The sequence below is a fragment of the Aulonocara sp. 'chitande type north' Nkhata Bay genome, linkage group LG3 (assembly GCF_057382095.1).
Source record: "Aulonocara sp. 'chitande type north' Nkhata Bay isolate Kocher_YH1m ecotype deep benthic linkage group LG3, A_spYH_male_GT1.1, whole genome shotgun sequence".
In the NCBI taxonomy this organism is placed as follows: domain Eukaryota; kingdom Metazoa; phylum Chordata; class Actinopteri; order Cichliformes; family Cichlidae; genus Aulonocara; species Aulonocara sp. 'chitande type north' Nkhata Bay.
The window spans coordinates 64,540,532-64,561,827 of NC_141346.1; the positions used below are offsets into that span (position 1 = coordinate 64,540,532).

Consider the following 21,296-nt stretch of genomic DNA (forward strand, 5'->3'; position numbering starts at 1 on the left):
GAACATTCGCTCCTTCCCAAGGACAGGCACTGACTCCCACCTGTCTCCTGGAGCCAACTGTCCCCCTGCGGAGACACAACATTGCAGCTACAAGGATTTCCAAATTGATTAAGGTGATCAGTGTGTAATGCTCTGAATCAAGTATGTAATATTAAATGAATATTGTTTAAACAACTGCCACTACTTAAAACATAACAAAAGATATAACTGAATACAGAATCACAAAGAATAACATTATATCAGTGTTGTGTAAGCGCGTGCGGCCTTCTATGCTCAAAGCCTTTCCCCTCCATAGATCAGTCAGACATTGCGCTGACTGTAGCTTTTAACCCTTATTAACTTGAGCACAACTCTATAATGAGCAACAAACTGCAATATGTGTGAGATGATCATGGTTACACCTGCAATGAAAGATCATATGATTATTCTGGTACCTGTAAATAGAAGATTAACCTAAGGTTATAACAATCACTGTAATGTAAAGGTTAATGTAAGGTCAAAAGCTTCAATAAATGTTTAATGCAAAGCTGATTATATGATTCTAATGAACTAATAATGCAGATACTAAAATAACAGAAAAACATCCCCTTTTTATCCCACAAGTGCAAACAACTGCATGTCAAATTTTACAGTTGATCAAAATGTCCATCACTGGTCTGTCAATCTCTCGTTGGAAAGCCGTGAGCCTCTCCAAGATGTTACCAAATTTCCTCTCAGAGAGCATAGTCTGAGTACTCACAACAGCCGCGAGCTTCTCCAAGATCTTATCCGTGCTGCATTCAATGAGCACATTTCAGAGGCCACAGCTTGCCCCATCGTTCCAGTCCTAGCCTTGTTGGGGTTTGAACAGCCATTTCTGCTTTCTTTAATCTTGGATAAGCCAGGGCCAGGCCAGCTCTGAACAGCAAGAACCCTGTTATCATGATTCTGAAAAGATATGTCTTCTTTGTCCTCGATCGACAGTCCCACCATGCACACGACCCTCCAGTTCCCCCACCCGTCCATCATGTATCTGGCAGGGAAAGTCCCTCCAGGACAGCCGGGCTCTCCCAAACGCAGGCTTCTCATTGAGAAGAGGGTGTCAATTGCATTCAGGGATCAGTTGATCACATCCATAGGTTTTAAAGAACAGACTGTGAGACTCTTCCAGGGTAAAAAACAAACAAACAAAGTAGACAAGACTAGACAAGGACAATGCTTCTATAACTCACCTGTTTGCATTATTAGGGGTGTGGCCTTTGTGACTGACAGGTGGATGGTGACACAGGGGGCTGTAGCTGCTAGCTGTCTGCTAGCTTCAGCTGAGCTGGACTGATTTTGTGCTTTTGGAGCCTTTTGGAGTGTTTTTAATGACGTCATGTGACCCATAATATGTCTGTAAGGTTACTGTAGTAACAGAGCGTCCAGGAAGCCTGAGCTTCAGTTTTCATTTCTCTCCTGAGCACTTCCATGTTATATCCAGGGACCATGTACCAGATCAAGATAATACACTACTGTGCAAAAGTCATGTTTGGAAGCATGCAAACGTTCGGGTAAATACAAGCACACGAGGCAAATACAGAGTTTGTACAAATCAAAACAAGCTTCAAGTCAACATTTCAACAAAGTCTGAACTCTCTTAGACGGTGGAGGCGAGCTGGAGGTGTTCAGATGTTCAGTGAGCAGGATGGATGGTCTGAGCATATGCAGAAGAGGGAGTGGGGGATGAAGATGGAGGCAGGAGAAGAAGAGGAAGAGCTCAGAGGAGGGTCATGTATAAAGGAGACGCAGAGGGCTGGAGTGAACGGCTTTTTTATTGATAAAGTATGTAGGCATTTTATATTGTAAGGTGAAGACCCAACAATAATACAAATAACTCGGAATTGTTTGTTTTTCTTTTTATGAGCACAGATGTTTACAAAAAACACAAAACATAATTCAACAGAGGAAAAGACCCCTAACCCCAACAGACTACTGTAGTAAAAATCACATCCATCCCAAAATGTGCCTTTTCCTATTTTGTTTTATTCTCCCTGCACCTACACGTCTGGATCCTCGATCTTCATTTAAAACTGACAGATACAGCAAATGATAAACCAATTAAACCACAGAAAAGCAGATAAAATGATGAAACAACCATTAAATATGAAGAAAGTAATTAAAATACACTGGCGTCTAAAGTCAATAACCTTTCAACATTTTCTAAATCTTAACAATCTCATAAATCACCTCTGTAGTTATATCACCAGACAGGTGCCCATGGTGCAGACGGCTGAAGCACAAAACTCTCCACTTCTGGTCAACTCATAATAAATATTAACAGAGGAAAAAGGGGAGGAGCAAACTGTGCAGCACTTCTCTTTCTGAAAGATTTTATTAAGATGTCCAAACCAGGTGAGGTGCATCGTGCAGTAAAACCCCTAATACTCCGATCCAATTAAACTCTTCCACATTTACACGGAGTGTGGATCTGAGGCGAGTTTGTATTTGCTTCACTGGCTCCTTCTTTTTGATCCTTGTTGATGTGAACGTCTTTAAAACCATCCTGTTTTCTCTGAGCCAGCCACGCACAACTTCTGATTCATCTCTCAACACTTCCTTTAAACCCTCATAGTCATCAGCTGAGTGATACATCATCAGCTTACTGCCACTCACAACAACATGAGCACTTTCTAAAGCAACTTTAAGATCATTTGTATAAACAGAGAAAAGGAAGTGGGTCATGCAGCGTCCTCGTGGCAGCTCACAGTGAGCGTCTGTCCACCAACATGAGCTGTTTCTATCAGAGAGAAAACTTCTCATCATAGAAATGGTTGAGGGTGAGAAACCATAAGATTTCAGTTTGCGAAGCAGCCGATCAAGACTGATGATGTCAGAGGAGCAACTGAAATCAATGAGCACAACTCCGACTTGTTTATTGTTTTCCAGATCTCTGAGCCACTGATCAGTTATGTTAGTAAGAGTGTCCTGAGGAGTGAATAACTTATTGTTATGAAAGTACTCCTCCATCTGCTGGAGGAGAACTTTCTCAAGGATCCGACGGAAAATGAAGCTCTCATGTTTCTCTGATGGAAAGTTACTGTGCTTGATGCACAAGTTCAGGTTGTGACATATGGGAGCAGAGATGTACAGAGCTTCAGCTTGTAGAAGATAAGCATCAACGAGGGACAACAACCTCTCAACCTCTTCCTCTTTAACTCTTCTAAACTCGAGAGAACAGTGTTTGTTTTCCATTATCTTCTTTTTAATAAGCTCTGACAGTTCAGAACAAACAGAAGGATCCGCTTCTGTGTTCCTGCATGTAAGTTCTCTTTTTCGTACCTTGACAGTGATGAGTTTATGATCACTCAATGATTTAACTTGAGGAATGACTGATTTGGAATACTTTGAAATATTTGTGTAGATGTGATCGATACATGTTGATGTGGATTGTTTCTCATCCTCTCTGGTAGGCTCATCTATGATCTGGGTCAGTCCACAAACAGAGGTGACAAAATCAATCTTCTTCTTCTTCTTCTTCTTCTTCTTCTTCTCTGTAGACTCTTTCAGCCAGTCAATGTTAAAGTCTCCCAGAAGGAAAACATCTTTTTCTTCATTTGTCACCATTTCTATTTTTCTGCAGATTTGATCAAAATCATCCTTTTCTGTCATGTAACAACAACCCACTAGCAGTGGTCTCTTATGTGGCAGGTAAATCTCAACCCAAATCATCTCGAGATCTGTGTGATCCAAGTCATACCGCTGAATAACCATCATGTCTTTCTCAATATAGAAACCAACACCACCTCCCTCTCTACCCTTTCTATCCTTCCTGTAAAACCTGAAATTCTCTATAGATGTTTCAGTCACTTTGTCATTCAAATTAGTTTCAGTCACGGCCAACACATGGATTTTATTATCTGTTAATATGTTCTCAATGTCAGGACGCTTTTTTCTCAGACTGCGTATGTTCAGATGACCTAAATGTAAATATTTAAGTTCAGAGTCAGCTGAAGGATCTGCAGCAGCCATAGTTTCAAAGAGAGACGGGTGTCACGGGTTCTCTGATCCTGGTTTGTCCTGATGGAAAGTGTCCTCTATGCGTCCTTCAGCAGGCAGCAGAAGATTCAGATCTTCTCCTCAGGTGAGAAGCTGTTCGTCTAATTCTTAGTCTCCTGGTCCAGGTTCAGTCTGGAGCACAAACACCTCACAGTTATCATGTAAAGGGTATAAATAAAACTCACATACACTGCATGATCTCAATAAATCTGAATATCATGAAAAAAATTAATTTTTACATAATGGTAAACTCTCACGTAAAGTGAAATATTTCAGATATATTTGATTAGGTTTTGTTGGAATTCATATAGCTCTGAATCACAACAGCAGTCGCCTCAAGATGCTTTACACTGTAAGGTAAAGACCAACAATAATACATCATAAGAAAACTGTCTAACTGTCTCGGTCACCGGCTTTTAGTGCAGGATATTCACATTTTGTGTTTCCTGTTTGGTTTCATTGTGAAGGCTCAGTGTGAAGGATGCTGGGCTATGTTTGGGCAGCAGAGAGAGAGAGAGAGAGAGAGAGAGAGAGAGAGAGAGAGAGCGCTCCTGGGTCCTCACATGCAGAGCTGGAAAATAAGGAGTAAACTGTGATTAACCACAAGTTTCACTGTCACACCCAGGCCTGACTACTTCCACACATGAAGGACTAAGAAATAACTTAAATAGAAGCTGTTTAACAAAGTGGAGCAGATCTCAAAAAGCAGCACATCACCATCTAAACAAAGTCACTGACATCTATCAGTCTGAAAGACTTACACTGTGAGTCTGAGTCACAGATGAACCAGAACAGCACTGTGATGGAGTTATAGGCTGTGGCACCGCTGCAGATGAGGCGGGTGGAGAGGACTGTAAAAAAAAACAAAGAAACAAATTTCACTATCAACAGTTACTGGGGTTAAAAGCATCTAAAGAACCAGCTGTAACTCATCAGAGTGCAGGACTCACTGGTACACAATAACTAGTTATAGTTATTGTCAAGGGATCCGTTCTTTGTACCTCGCTAAGTAAGTTAGCTGGATTTGATTGTTGACGATTTCGCGTGATCCTGGATCGTTCGGTTCCCCGAAGCTCATCCGGGACTTGCTGTCATAGCAACAGAGCCGTAAGCATAAACCTGCTCAGGAGCAGGTTTACTTTATATAAACAGGATTAGATCGCGGCCACGCAGGTATGTCCGCTTCATTTATACGAAAGCAACAGCGATATTCCACCACTGTTTCACCATAAATGAATAACATCAATGTAACTAAAGATAATGCAGCACTTGATCCATTTATTGATTTCACACCGATACATACAGGTCATTTCCTAAAAAAGGGAAATGTACTATTAACATTCTATTACATGTATGTGATTATTACAGATGTAATTCATATTTCAGAGTAGTAATTGCAAATTACTTCGTGTAATCAAGATGAGAGACCATGGCTATAAAAGCCAAGGTGGATTTGGGAAGCCTGTCGCAGCCATGTCCTGTCCGTATACGCGAGCCACCCATTGCGGAAGGTGCAAGATTAATAAGGAGAGTTTTCAGAATCCAGCGTATATTGCGGGATAGACAGGATCCTTTAGCTCAGCGCGACAGTGTGCTCGTTGAGAGATATCGATATTCCCGTGAGGGTATTATTTACTTAACCAACTTGTTGACGAGGGGGTGCAGGACCACCACCTGTCTTTTTTTGCTCTGCCCTTTTCTTGGTTGCTGTTATAAACAAACAAACAGATTATTTCAGGGTCTCTCTGCAAGAGACTAAAAGCAATGTAGGTGATAAATATTACCATTCTGTAGAATATTCTTATATTTCACTTTTACTTGTTCCCATGTTCTTTTGGGTCCTGTTGTGGCTCTAATGTGAAAGGGGATATAATATAACATATTATAATATAATATAATGCCATATAATATTGGATAATATAGTGTCATATGATAGATCTACCCTACCGCCTACTAGTGTTGGCCAGAGGGGCCGATGGCGCGATATGGCAGCCTGGCTTCTGTCAGTCTGTCCCAGGGCAGCTGTGGCTACAACCGTAGCTGCTTCCACCAGTGTGTGAATGTGAGAGTGAATGAATAGTGGTATCGTAAAGCGCTTTGGGTGCCTTGAAAAGCGCTATATAAATCCACTCCATTATTATTGTTATTATTAAATTACTTACGAGTTTAATTTGTCAGCAACTTTCTGCCAGCCCTCTCTCCTTGCTTTTGCAGCCTTTGCAGTGTTCCCTTGCATTTTAATTAAACTCTGAAACTCCTGAAATCCCTCACTCAAGAGTTCTTGCTCTGCTGCCGAAAAATACCGAGCGCGCTCCTTCGACATTTTCGCCGACCAATCAAAGGGTTGCTGATCAATGTTTCTACTATCGATGCGTAGCCCCTTTTACGACACCCAGTGATGTCACATTACTTCATCCAGCTGTACTGATCGTCAACAACAGGTGTGTTCGGGGAACCAGAATAGCGAGCTCAGAGTTAGCGCGATGATTTGGTCTTGGATGTGTCATTTGATCTTGGATGTAGTAAGCGAGGTACGAAGAACGGGCCCCTGGTCAAGTTTATTTGGATTGCACATTTTCAACAGATAATGCTGCACAAATTATTATAATAACTTTATTTATAAAGTGCTTTCAAACAAAGTGCTGAATAGCTATTTGAAGATAAAAAAAAGATAAATAAATAAAAACAATACAGTTTAAAAACTGATAAAACAAAAGGGCATAGATATAAGAACCAATAAAAGCTGAAGGCAGAGAATGAGGAAACATAGCATCGGGTGAACAAGTTAGTTTTTAACTAAAAAACTCCATAGCCTGCCTGCCTAATATCCTGACAGAGGTTCCACAAAGGTGGGTGTCAAGGGAAAATTGTATTTAGTAGTCAGTATAATCTTTTAGTGATATAAGTTTGCATATGGTAGAATGCTGCATGTAATCATTTGTGTGTAGAAGTATATAGTTGGTGGCATATTGAAAGAATCTCTCATCCTAGGAGGTCTGTAACATTCTAGGGGGTTCACCCCCACATCCTGGGAGCATGAGAGAGTCTTATTGTTTTACGGTAGGATTAACGTAGCTATGTCTGTTTTAGTTTAAGTGCTTCTTTACATATAGATGAACTGTTGGATTTTCCAGACCAGCAGGTTAAGGGAAGTTGTTTATGGGGCCACACACACACACACACACACACACACACACACACACACACACACACACACATACACTCACTGAAGTATAAATTGTGGACGAGAGATATTTTATTTTGTATTCTTATGGTGACAGTTTATAATCAGAACTATCATTGATCAATCATTCATCATTGTCGAATCTGTTGACAGTATAATCTCTGAATCATATCTATGGTAATCTGAGCAAATATTAATGTATGCATATTATCATCAATTTAATCAGTCTTAAATGGTATCCACATCATTGTATTCACAACCTCTCGAAGCGGTGGGTCCAGCTGGGCCTTCTACATTCACATGCACACATAGTCAGGTCTACACAAACATGCACATAGAGAGTTATGTAAAACACGCACGTTCACATACACACTTATTAAGGACAGGGAGGTCGTCTCAGGACAGCCTCTGTTGGACACACAGTCTCACAAAACTGCACAACATATCACACACTTGTTTGTCTCTAAAGTAGCATCTGATGTCTATATAAGGAGAACTTTTTGAGTGTGGGGAACTGTTATCATTTCCAGTAAGGTCTAACTGTGTGACGTCATCATGGGTAATGTAAGGATGGGGAGCGGTCTGCTCGGGGAAGTCCGGCTCTTCCCACACTGTACTGTGTGTTTTTAATAAAATACTTTATTTACTCACTATGGACTTTTCAGTCGTATGTCTCTTCCTCAAAATTCGAACCTTGACAAAATAAAGACTGGGGCAGTTTCTTAGCGGAGTCTCTCTGTCTGGAGGCTGCCCTTGCTAGCAAGAAGTTCTGTGTGTTTCTCTTCTCTGAGTCTTTACTGAAGAAGTGTTTTAGAATATATTCCCTAACAGTGGGGCATGAAAAGAAAATGCACACCCCCAATAGTCAAATAGACAAAGTAGTTTGCAAACTAAAATGCAAGTAAAATAAGTAAAATGCACAACAATGAAAAATTATAGAACTGAGAGAATAAGAAAATAAATACAACTAAAACAACAACAACAAAGACCATTAAAACAAAACTGTTTGGGTCGATGGGTGCTAAAAGGGGTTCGAACATGGGGTGCATAAAAATTGGTTTTCAGTTAAGACTGAAAATGTTTGAGCGTTTGTGCAGATCTACCGCCCTGTGGAAGAGTATCACTTCCTGTTCCTGCTCAAACACAGTGGTGTTTCTGAGTAGCTTATCTGCTTAGCAATTTAATTAAAAACTTTTAAATACATTCTTTTTTTCATAGTATAATCTTCACATGCTTCATCCGAAGCACACTTTCAGTGTACTCACTACCTAATTTATAGCCAAAGTATTCAAGTATTCACTGGAAAATAACTCAAAATGTTAGAAATATTCCAGTGTTAGAAAATCAGCACTGCTCAGTGTTAGCCATTGTTAATCTTCAAAACTGACTAGGTTACTTTTAAACATATAACACTGTCAAAAGTGTTAATTTAACACTCAACAGTGTTGTATTTAACACTCAGAGGAGTGGACCCATATAGACAGACACTCTCTAGTGTTAATTTAACACTGGAGATTTTGCTGTGTAAAAACGCTGTTGTCCAGAACAAAGACCCAGGAATAAACACTGTTGTGTTTGTTCTTACTCACCTGTCGTTGTTGTTTTACCGTAAAATGATAGAAAGAAAGTGTGAGGAAGAGACTGGGCGTCCTCGCTCAGGTGTGTCTGTGTGGTATCTGACTCAAAAACAAATAACCTGTACATCTCACCTGACTGCAAGGTGGTGATGCAAATGATGTCACAATGGCAGAATCCAGTTTATCAGGTTTACAGACAGATGGACAAGCACCTCCCTAAACCATAAGAGTACACATTTCGTATATTTAATAGTGTTTCAATAGTACTTGATGTCATACCTGAAACTACCTTTGTGGTTTTGAACATTACAGTAGAAAAGAGCCACCATGCAGCTAACAACCATTGATGTCCATTATGTCAGCACCTCTCTGAACAAACATGGCAGGTACACATATATAAGCAATATATCAGAGTCGACTCGTGCTGATCCAGATGAGTTTTTAATGTGATAATGAAGACTGTGGATCACAGCAGCATTTGTTCTGACAGCAGAGCTGCAGGTGTGTAAGAAACCACTTAGTCTGGGTGTGTACACTGTACGCTGTGCACACAATCACCTTATTTACTGTAGTAAACCTGCACAGCTAGCTCACGTGACTTACTGTCTCCATAGTTACATCGTATATTATTAGCTATGTAAACAGCTTCCAAAGATACCGCCACAGCTCTCTGCAGCTGTAACACTTTCACACTTTGCAAATCATTTCATGTTATTGATAGTTATGAAGACAGAATATGTTTTTATTATATCCTAAATGTTCAGCACAAACACAGAGAGACACAGAGGTACTGTTTAAAGTTTAGTGTTAACCTGAGTCACTGATCATTTGCAGTATTACAGAGTCTGGCAGTCTTTGCATGATGTCCACGTCACTGTACGTTTCTAGCTGACTCTCAGGTGTGACAGGTGTGCCAGCAGGAAAGAGTAATAATAACCTGCATCCTGAGGTTTGTCATGCAGGATTAAAGGAGCCAGGCTTTGTTCACACAGCTAGGATTGTATTTTACACTGACCCTGGGTCAGTATAAGTATCATACAGTTTAAACGAAGCACTGAAACTTGCACATATTTATTACAGATGCACTGAAGCTAATATTTGCTGTCAATCTGTGGCTGCGATTAAACACTTTACTGGAAACTTTATTAACTAGTAACTTCATCAGTCATGACAGAAGCTAATATTTCTGTGCTAACATCGTTTAAACAGTAACAGCTTTACTCCAATATAAGCTAACGTTTACACCGTAACTTTAAGCTAGCACCATAAAGACGGTAAAACACGTAATAATATCTACAAATGCATCTTAAAGCTGTTATATTAGAACTCGGTGTATTACTAACATAACCACATTAACATTACTGACACTCGCTGACTTTTAACAGTCATTCTATAAATGCTGTCCGTTTAAACGGTCTTAACTGTACACACTGCATATCCACCGGATTCCAGCCAGAGTGGATTCTGGAGTCTTCCCACGCTCCTGTTAGTGATCCTCCATCTGGATGGATGAGAACAACCTTCTGAACAATCTAGCAGGAGATGGCCCATATCTATGGGACTGATTTGTGCTAATAACGCCCATTGTATGGACTGATAACAGCCGAAGCGGGTGAATAAAGTCACCCAGTCGCTAGCTGTGCCATTACCCAGCATACATCACTCCCTCCATAAATGCAATAAACGATACAAAAGTATCGTTCTACCTGTTTTTCAGGTAGTTGTTTACATTATATAATTTATTGTGTTCTGTATACGTCACTACAATGTGATTTTGGAAATATAGAAATATACGGACAACAGGCTCTTCCGCGGCAATCTCTTGTCATCAATAAGCAACGTTTAGGGAGCTCTATAGTATTCAATGAGAGGACCCTTCACGTCAATTCCCGACGCGAGGGGGGTACCCTGCGCGTCGATAAGTGAAGCAGAGGGAGCCTGACCATGCGTCACACGTTTGACGAGTTGGGAGTGAGAACGTGTTGCGTTGATGTGACACATGATGTGGAGGCTTCGAGCTTTCTTGATGTGGGAGATGATCCTGCTGGCCTGCTCCTCATCTCTGAATCTCTTCCTGAAGTACTCCTCCTTCTGTGGGTCAGTGAACCCTCTGCACTCTGTCACCATGTCAACACACTGAGGAGGGATCTGATTGGCTGCTGCAGGTCGTGTTGTCATCCAAAGGCGAGCAGAAGGGAGCAGGTTCCCTCTGATGAGGTTTGTCAGCAGCTCATCCAATGAGGTGGACTTTCTTGTTTCAGTCAGGATTTTAGTTTTGTTGAAGTCCAAATTAAGTCGACACTCATCCAGACCATCAAGTATGAACACAACCTGGAAGTCTTCAAGCCTGCAGATTCCTGATTCGTTAGTTTGATTAAAGAAGTGATGAACAAGTTCCACCAAGCTGACCTTTTCCTCTTTCAGCACATTCAGCTCTCTGAAAGTGAATGGAAATATGAACTGGATGTCCTGGTTGGCTTTGTCTTCAGCCCAGTCCAGGCTGTATTTCTGTGTTAAGACTGTTTTCCCAATGCCAGCCACTCCCTTTGTCAGCACTGTTCTGATTGGTTCGTCTCTTCCAGGTGAGGCTTTAAAGATGTCTTCTTGTCTGATTGTTGTTTCTGGTCTGTCTGGTTTCCTGGATGCTGTTTCAATCTGTCTGACCTCATGTTCATCATTGACCTCTGTAGTCCCTCCCTCTGTGATGTAGAGCTCTGTGTAGATCTGATTCAGGAGGGTTGGGCTTCCTGCTTTAGCGATCCCCTCAAACACACACTGGAACTTCTTCTTCAGTTGGGCTTTAAGTTCACGTTTACAGAGTGGAGCAAATATTTCTGAAGGTAAGAAATTCAGAAAAAAATATTATACAATAAATATCACAGCCTTTCTGTACCCTGAAAGGATGAATGTCTATTGGTCCATTTCTTGAGCTATTAGGAAAGATCAATATTCAGTCTTTAGAGAAATTCTCTTACTGCTCTGCAGATGGTCAGCCATCTCATGCTGCTTAAGTCTCCTCAAGAAGTGGAGTGTGATCTTCAGAAATGCTTCTCTGCAGCTCTTTCTTTCATCTTCATCCTCACCTTCAAACATCTCCTCATCCTCCATCTGGCTCTTTAAAGTTTCTGGGTGATCTGGACTCAGAACCTTCTGGATCTTCTTCAGCTCGTTCTTCACAAACATGGTGATGTTGTCCTCCAGCCGCTGGAAAAGAAGACTATATGAATTACCCAGTGGTAAATGGACTGGTTCTTATATAGCTCTCTTTGATACTCTGTGCACACAAAGCATTTTATACAACATGCCTCATTCAACCAAGCACATTGTTCTATGCTTAAATACTTTCTTTCACACTCTGATGGATGCATCAGAGGGCAGCTTGGGTTTAGTACGTTACCCAGTACATTTGCCAGCCAGGGTTTGATTCACAAACTGTTAGGATGCCTGGGTCGTCGACCCAGGGTTTTTGAGTTTATGATATTATTTATACTTTCTAGTTTTTGGTTTCTTTGAGTTCTGTCTTATGGCTTATGTCTCTATCTTCTTTAGTTGCTCTGCCTCCCCTATCACCTGCATCCCCTTGTCTAGTTCGCGTCTATGTGTATCCTAAGTTCCTATATCCCCGTGTTCAGTCAGTGTTTGTGTCTGCCCTGTTCCCACGTCTCTGTTCCCTTTGTAGTGCCTGCATGTGAGTCTGTCTTTGTTCAGTCTATGTTATGTGTTTCCTGTTTTACTTTGAAGGTCTCTGTCTTTTCTCAGTGTGTTCAGTTTACGCTTCTTTGGTCTCGTCAGTTCTGATTTGCCCCAGCTGTGTTTCCCTCCTGTTACTCATTTCCTGATTGCTCACTCTGTGTATTTAAGCCCTGTGTTTCTCTGTGTCCATGTCGCGATCTACCGTTTATTTTGCTGTGTGTTTTGCCAGTCCACCAGTGTTAGTTTATTTTGAGTTTTTTTCCAGTTGTGTTATGTTTGAGTTCAATATTAAAGCTGTTTTGGTTTAAGTTCTGTCTCCGGAGTCTGCACCTTGGGTCCTATCCCTGTCCGCACACAGCCGTCACCTAACACAAACCTTCTGACTAGTAGCTGATCTGCTCACCTCCTGAGCTACAGTCACCCCAATCTGACTGAAATCATGGAGCCCAAACTCTGATGTATGTTGGACACACTGACAATCCTCTGGTCCACAAAGTGCAGCATAGAGGTGACTGAAAAGAACAAATGTAAACGTAGTACTACAAACCATAACCACAGAGTCCAGGTGTGTTTGATGTTGCTGTGCAGACTGACCAGTGGAAACCTCTGCTCTCTCCTGGTCCACTCTGTGGAGGAGTAATATATAATTAGCTCATGTTATGTCTGTCCACACACAGACACAAGCTAAAGGTCCATGAAGTGATGTTTGGATGGGTTCAGTCAATCAGATGACTGTCATGGTGAAGCTTTGCTAGTCCTGCTGATCCCACTGAGAATTAACAACTCAGTTTCCAGATGTCTGTAGTTTTCTGCTCAGTTTCTTTAGTCCCAACAGCTCTTACCATCTCCTGCATAAAGCTTTCCCTCCATGCTCAGATGCCCTGGAACAAGGTGCTCTCTTTATATCAGTGACTGGTTTAAAGTGACAACTTGCAGTGCTCGCCAAACTTTGTGTCAGCAAAAGTAGTTCTAATGTTTCTTACATTTATTATATTTTTTACATTTTTACACACACAAGTCAATGAACGCAAAAACATAAACTTTTCAGACATTTTGTTTTACAATGTTACAAAACTCAGTTCACAACTACACAGTCTGACTTACAAGTACAAAATATTTATGACCACAGTTTGAGCCGATGTATGTCCCGAGTCTGTGGACTCAGTGGTTTGTTTTGATTGTTATTGTCTTTTGTTACAATTTCATTCTGATTAAGATTTTCTAGTTCTGAGGTTTTGGTTTCTGTGTTCCCTCTGTACTGTGTTAGTATTGTGTCTCTGTGTTCACTTCCTGTTTTATTTTGACAGTGCCATGTCCTACGTTAGTGTGTCTACTTTTTCTTCCCCTTGTCTGGTTATGTCCAATGAATCCTGCTGTGTCTCCCTTTTCTCATTCCCTGATGGCTCTTTTGTGTATATGAGCCCTTTGTTTTCTCCTGCTTGTTGCTGGTTCGTCTGTGTTATCTCCCCGTGTCTCCGTTTAAGGTTTCAGGTTAGTTTTTTAGTTTTTTCAGTAGAGGTTATCTTAGCTTCTGCACAGGCCATCTCCACTGCACTTCACCGTTTCAATAAAGCTCACTCACTTCACAGCAGTGTCGGCATCTTGGGTCCTTTATTAAATTCAACATGGCTCGCCCCGCTAGCCGTGACATAAGATGTGAAAACAATATCCAAAAAACATGAGGGACAAACAGGGAATAGTTTTAAGGTGCAGGGCCAACAAACTGAGTCTAGCCATAAACTCAATAGTTGATAGAATTAGCATTTTGAATTGGCTGATCTGAGTTACTTCAATCAAGTCTATGTTCACTTTGAGTTAAGATTATACATGATTAATGTAAAAGAAAAAAGCCATCATCAGCAACTGATTCTGATTTAGCAGGTTTTCTAAACGGTACCCATCCTTAGCTGGCTGTAGTTAAACCTTTACTTAAAAAGCATCCCTAGACCCAGCTGTCTTAGCTAATTATAGGCCGATCTCCAACCTGACAATCCTTGAAAGAGTAGTTGGGGCGACAATCAGAGGGGCAGTGTGATGATCTTAGGTTACAAACTACCGCAGTCAAGTCATTAAGGGAGATGGGATCAAACTGCTCTAAGACAGCTGAGCACACAGGAGAAAGACTCGGATCTGAGGCAGCAGTCGGCGAGACAAGAGCCCTAATAGATAGAACCTTGAAGTTAAAAATGCTAAAAAATCATCAGAAATACTTGGTGAAGAAATGACTCCGACATTATCACGTGAACGAAGAAAGCGATTGAGGACATTAAAAAGTACCTGAGGCCTGTGACTGTTTACTGACACTAAGTTTAAGACAAACTGTGTCTGCAGGTTTTACAGCTTCTTGGTGAGCAGAAAGACAGAAAGTCCTTAAAATCTGTAGAGAAACAATCTGTCTTTTTTCCATCTCCTTTCAGCGCGTCTACAGTCACGTCTAAGGGAGCCCGTATGTTCATTCAACCACAGCTCTGATAAATGCTGAGTGCGCAGAGTCCTGAACGGAGCAATAGAGTCCAAAGTATCAGTGCAGGTAGAATGAAGAATGTCCGAAAGGTCCTCAACACTTTAACAGCTGGAGTTCATTATTCCAGAGTCCATAAAGGCAGCAGAAAAAGCGGCGCTGTTAGAGCATTAAGCGCTCACTTTTTACACGCTGAGGCGCATGGCTTATCTACCAAGCGGCGCATAGTTACAGTGAACAACACAGGAAAATGATCGGAGATGCCCAACTCAGATATTTCAGTGACGCACACATCCAGCCCGTGGGAAAGCTCCAAGACTAGTGTGTGACCTTTTTCATGCGTGGGACCAGTAACCCGCTGGGTCAAGTTAAAAGAGTCAATAATATTTAAAAAGTCCTTGACCAGAAGTTTAGAGTCACAGCAGACATGGATGTTGAAATCACCAAGGCAGCTAACTTTCTGCTTCTTAATTCAGATCAAACTGAGGTTATTGTACTCGGCCCTGAGAATCTTAGAAATATGGTATCTAGGCAAGGCAAGGCAAGGCAAGTTTATTTGTATAGCACAATTCAACAACAAGGTGATTCAAAGTGCTTTACAGAGACATTAGAAACAAAAACAAATAAAAAGCATGATTTAAAATTGATTAAAACAAGCAAATAAACTAACTAACTAATTAACAAACAAACAAACAAACAAACAAAACAGTATATAAAATCAAAACAGATAAAATCAGAACAGTAGATAAAATCAGTAGTTAAATGTAAGTTTTGAAATTTAAGCTTAAAAGTGTGGATTTGGTGCTTTATTCAAATGCAGCTGAGAACAGGTGAGTCTTCAACCTGGATTTAAATAAACTGAGTGTTTCAGCTGATCTGAGGCTTTCTGGGAGTTTGTTCCAGATATAAGGAGCATAAAAGCTGAATGCAGCTTCTCCGTGTCTGGTTCTGACTCTGGGAACTGATAAAAGACCGGATCCAGATGACCTGAGGGATCTGGAAGGTTCATACTGGGTCAGGAGGTCATTGATGTATTTTGGTCCTAAACCATTCAGAGCTTTATAGACCAGCATCAGAACTTTAAAGTCTATCCTCTGACGGACAGGCAGCCAGTGTAAAGACCTCAGAGCTGGACTGATGTGGTCCACTTTTTTGGTCTTAGTGAGGACTCGAGCAGCAGAGTTCTGAATGAGCTGTAGTTGTCTGACTGATTTTTTCGGTAGACCTGTAAAGATGCTGTTACAGTAATCAAGCCTACTAAAGATGAATGCATGGACTAGTTTTTCCAGGTCCTGTTGAGACATCAGATCTTTTATCCTTGAAATATTCTTGAGGTGATAGTAAGCTGACTTTGTTATTGTCTTAATGTGTTTTTCTAAGTTTAGGTCTGCATCCATCACTACACCCAAATTTCTCGCCTGGTTTGTGGTTTTTAGATGTATAGATTGAAGTTCTCTGGTGACCTGTAATCGTTTTTCTTTGGCGCCAAAGACTATTACCTCAGTTTTGTTTTTGTTTAGCTGGAGAAAATTGTGGCACAACCAGTCATTGATTTCCTCAATGCATTTACCAAGAGCCTGCACAGGGCCTTGGTCTCCTGGTGACATTGTGATATATATTTGTGTGTCATCTGCATAGCTGTGATAGTTTATTTTGTTGTTGTTTATAATCTGTGCCAGTGGGAGCATGTAAATGTTAAACAGAAGGGGTCCCAAGATGGAACCTTGGGGAACTCCACATGTGATACTTGTCTGCTCAGATGTGAAGTTACCTATTGATACAAAGTATTTCCTGTTTTCTAAGTATGTTTTGAACCAGTTTAGTACAGTTCCTGAAAGACCTGTCCAGTTCTCCAGTCGTTTGAGTAATATGTTGTGGTCAACTGTATCAAATGCTGCACTGAGATCCAGTAAAACTAAGACTGACATTTTTCCACTGTCTGTATTCAGACAAATGTCATTAAACACTTTGGTCAGAGCGGTTTCATCTAACCAGATTCTTACCCTGGATGGCATTACCTTGTCCTCCAGTTACACTGTGAGGAACCTTGGAGTCATTTTTGACCAGGACATGTCCTTCAACGCACATATTAAACAAATATGTAAGACTGTGTTCTTCCATTTGGGCAACATCTCTAAAGTTAGAAATATCCTGTCTCAGAGTGACGCTGAAAAACTAGTTCATGCATTTATTACTTCCAGGCTGGACGACTGTAATTCATTATTATCAGGAAGTCCTAAAAACTCCCTGAAAAGCCTTCAGCTGATCCAAAAATGCTGCAGCAAGAGTGCTGACAGGGACTAGAAAGAGAGAGCATATTTCTCCTGTTTTGGCTTCCCTTGATTGGCTTCCTGTTAAATCCAGAATTCAAAATCCTGCTCCTCACATACAAGGTCTTAAATAATCAGGCCCCATCTTATCTTAATGACCCTGTAGTACCATATCACCCTATTAGAGCACTTCGCTCTCACACTGCAGGCCTACTTGTTGTTCCTAGAGTATTTAAAAGTAGAAGTCTTAAAAAGTCTTAAATAATCAGGCCCCATCTTATCTTAATGACCTTGTAGTACCATATCACCCTATTAGAGCACTTCGCTCTCACACTGCAGGCCTACTTGTTGTTCCTAGAGTATTTAAAAGTAGAATGGGAGGGAGAACCTTCAGTTTTCAGGCCCCTCTTCTGTGGAACCAGCTTCCAGTTTGGATTCAGGAGACAGACACTATCTCTACTTTCAAGATTAGGCTTCAAATTTTCTTCTTACTTAACGATTAAGTCCCTGTATTCCACCGTTATATGGAAATCAGCCATTATAACTTGTGTCAAATCTACTTGTACTTCACAGTTTTCTAAGCACACAGAGAGCAGTAAACCTCAGAGCAGCAGCACATCAGACTGTGCAAAAAATCTAGAAGAGAAAATATTTCGACCCATTTCTAAATGATTCTTGTGACCATGCTGCACCACAACACCTGATCTCTGGTTTCCTGACCTCTTCAATCCCACTTTAATACTTGACTAAACTCATTTTCCTGTTTAGGTGTTGAGGCAAAGCCGCCCAAATTGAGCTATTTTTTATTCCCTTTGAGTTTTTTCTACTTTTGTGCTACAAAATGTTCAAGCTGATTAAATTCATTAGAATAAGAGTTCAGATAATTTTCTCATATTAATGTTGGAGGTAGAAATTCAGGTAACTTTGCACAAAAACTGGCAGAAATTTCCTTCAAAGATGGAGTTTTTACTTTAATACCGTGAGTACATTTCAGAGCCTGTACTCTTTTACCTTTACTTGAGTAAAGAAGTTGAATCAGTATTTCAGCTTTAAGAGGGTATTTTAACACAAACATCAGTCCTTCTACTTAAGTATGTTTGACACTTTGTTTACGCCTAAATTAACTTTACTGTTAACGAGTTTTCATGTTTCTGTAATCCACCAGTGTGCTCATGCTTTTTTAAGTGAAAACACATTTTTAATGATCAAATATAATTATTTTTGTTATTTGTGGATTTTAAATGTCCTTGACAGAGACAGATGATAATCATTATCCTGCACTGTGGTCTCAGGTTTGGTCGAGCTAGCTCAAAGAATGGCTATGTTGAACTTTCTCCTGGGATCTACACTAAGAAGTGAGTCCAACATTAGCAGGGTCTCTTTCCTTTATCTGGATTCACTTTAGCATTCACAGTCACGTGAAGCTTGTTATTAACTCGATAAGTCAACCCAGGGTTTCAGCTGAGCGCTCACATGAAACACATGGTGTTGGCAGCATCTGATCAATCATATTCATGGAGATGTGTATCAGCAACAGAGCAGCTGAGTTTGCAGAAGGAAGTCAAACTAAACCACAGGAACAATATGAGGAGATTACACACATAATAAAATACTAGCAGTAACACAGCTGCTGCAGACAAATCAGTCGTGTGATCGTGTGTGAGAGGAGAAGGACTGTAAAGGAGTTTGGTGTTAAAAGCTCTGTATGAATGTGGGAGACTTTGAAGGGCTTTAAAAAGGCCAATATAAAATAAAAGGCAGCAAAATTGCTGAGTGTGAAAGTCACCAGACTTATCAGACCTCTGTGATTAAGACCTGTAAGAACACCTATTTGTACTTGTTGGCATTATATCAAACACACACGTATATTAAGCCTTGTGGACAGTCATAGCCTGCTGCTAGCATGAATGCTAAACGTACTGCTGCGGATGATCAGCAGAACAAGATGTTGTCAGTTTGACTGTTTGCTGTATTTAAAGTGTTTTTCTCAGTTCGTCTGTATTCAAAGTGCATTCGGGGCTTTAGCTGACAGCTCTTTGTGCTAACAAACTAAACTCTCTTAGTTTAAGCCAACAGACTTTACCAAACACAAAGCCTGCTGCTGCCTCCATGGGTTAGCTTGTGTGACTGGTGTTTACACCAATGAAATCTAAATCACACTAATGTGTCCTCCAAGGTGTTTGGTGGGAGCACTGAGTGAAACATAAGAGCTCTGGTAAAATAACAAACAGGGCTGTGAGAGCAACTGAAGTGATAAAAATACTGTTTAAAGATAAAAAACACTTTGATGTTCTCTCGTCACCTAACAAAGTCCAAATCCTGTGAACTATTTTAGCTTTAATAATTGTGGATTCTGGTATCCTGAACCCATCTTTGGACATTTGTAATTAAATATTTTAAAACTCCATCAGAGACTCCTGATGTGGCTGTTTGGAGAAGGAAAAGAGGGACAAACTGGAGCGTCGAGCTGAGGCTTCATTCACCTCCAGGACACTGGGGCGTGCAGCTCGGATCTCAGCTGACCCTTCTCACCCTGGACACAGTCTGTTTGACCTGCTCCCCTCAGGCAGGAGGCTCCGGTCCATTCGCACCAGAACCTCTCGCCGTAAGAACAGTTTCTTCCCCTCTGCTGTTGGACACATGAACAGTAAACGTACGACCGTTCCCACCCCTAACACATGACCCTACGCTGTGTTCACTGCATCATTCCATGTTTGGCACTGATCACTGATACTGAGCACTCATGTATATATCTTTCTACGTAGCACTTTTAATTCTTATTCTCATGTATATGTAATGGGGAAGTCTTTAGGACCCAGGGGATCCAATGGAGGGTATAAAAGAGGAAGTAGCAGCAGGTGCTCTTCATTTCCACTGACGAGCGGCTGTGAACAATGGTTGTGTGAGTAGGTGAAGAGCCTGAGAAGTTTTAATTGTCTGCTACACAAACAGTTGTTTTAAACCTCTACAGCAGAGGTTCGAGGTACAGGCTGTTTTTCTTTTAGTGTTTTTTTTAAATTTGTTGAAATGTATTTGATGTTTATTGTATTTTATGTTTTAGTAGTGATTTTTACAAGATAAGCCAAGATAAGCCAGGTGTGCAGCAAACACAGTTGTCTGCTGGAGGTATGTTAACTTAATATATTTGACATTAAAAAAAAGTATATTGATGCACTATAATCTAATTTATATTGTATTGCCTCCTGCAGGGCAGGCTGCACATGTGAATTTGTCACTGTTTTTTTCCCCTCCTTCTCCTTGTTGTTGTGTTTTTGGTTTTGGTAGGGTCACCTTTTAAAACTGTTTTTTTTATGCCGGGTTTGTTTTTATTTCTACTGGGCTGGTGCAATATTAGTCGGGCAATGTGCAATCCCTGAGTGGGACTCTTACCTTAGGGGAATTAGGATCTTTAGAGGTGCTCTGTGTGGATTTGCAGTGAATAAGTTTTTATTAAGAGTGATTTTTAGTGCCACCGATTATTGCCTGAACTAGCACTTAGTGCATGCGATAAGTGTTCTGTTGGGCTCGTATTTATTTGGGGTGGATTTGTTTCTTTTAAAGCAACGAGCATCTGGGACCGCCAAGGGAGAGCAAGCCCTCAGGTGATAGTTGCATTGCTGGCAGGTTGCACCAATAACACTATCTTGTGGTCGTTAGTGACCTTTTTACCATTTTTTGATGTTTTAGGCCTTTTGCAAACCCTTTGTGTTCTTTTAAAATAATAAATTTTAACATATCTGACTGATATTGACCCTCTTGTCCTGTTTATTCTGGGCTCGTTCCTGTGAGAGCTTTGGGCCTGAAAGTTTGCCCAAGTAGTATAGAGGCCCTTAGCGGTTACTCGGTGGCTTTCGCTCGCTACATGTATATCTCATGTATATCTCATGCATATATCTTTCTATGTAGCACTTTTAATTCTTATTCTTACTTTTATTTTTTCATGTCTATTTAAGCACAATTTATGACAGTATGTTTGCAGTGAAGCACCGCAGCAATTTCCTAATGTTGTAAACCTGCTCAACATTTGGCAATAAAACCCTTTCTGATTCTGATTTCTGATTCTGCAAACCTACAGTTATGTTTCCCTATTTCTG

The 21,296-nt window shown here is 40.7% G+C and overlaps 2 protein-coding genes and 1 long non-coding RNA gene across 3 annotated transcripts in view; 1 reads left to right on the forward strand and 2 right to left on the reverse strand.

The window, feature by feature from the left end:
* Window positions 1-21,296, forward strand: part of LOC147336563 (uncharacterized) — a 420,745-nt gene that overhangs the window by 113,232 nt on the left and 286,217 nt on the right. The gene's annotated exons all lie outside the window — the stretch shown is intronic.
* Window positions 1,782-8,878, reverse strand: LOC147336572 (uncharacterized). The gene is made up of 4 exons (XM_086285469.1): window positions 8,791-8,878; window positions 4,779-4,868; window positions 4,452-4,588; window positions 1,782-4,149 (listed from the first exon to the last, which is right to left on the reverse strand). The coding sequence occupies exon 4, from the start codon at window positions 3,988-3,990 to the stop codon at window positions 2,356-2,358; it is 1,635 nt and encodes a 544-aa protein (XP_086141595.1). The 5' UTR covers window positions 3,991-4,149; window positions 4,452-4,588; window positions 4,779-4,868; window positions 8,791-8,878; the 3' UTR covers window positions 1,782-2,355.
* Window positions 9,370-11,886, reverse strand: LOC147336573 (protein NLRC3-like). Its single transcript, XM_086265420.1, has 2 exons — window positions 11,754-11,886; window positions 9,370-11,612 (listed from the first exon to the last, which is right to left on the reverse strand). Exons 1-2 carry the CDS (start codon window positions 11,884-11,886, stop codon window positions 10,621-10,623), a joined length of 1,125 nt encoding a protein of 374 aa, XP_086121546.1. The 3' UTR covers window positions 9,370-10,620.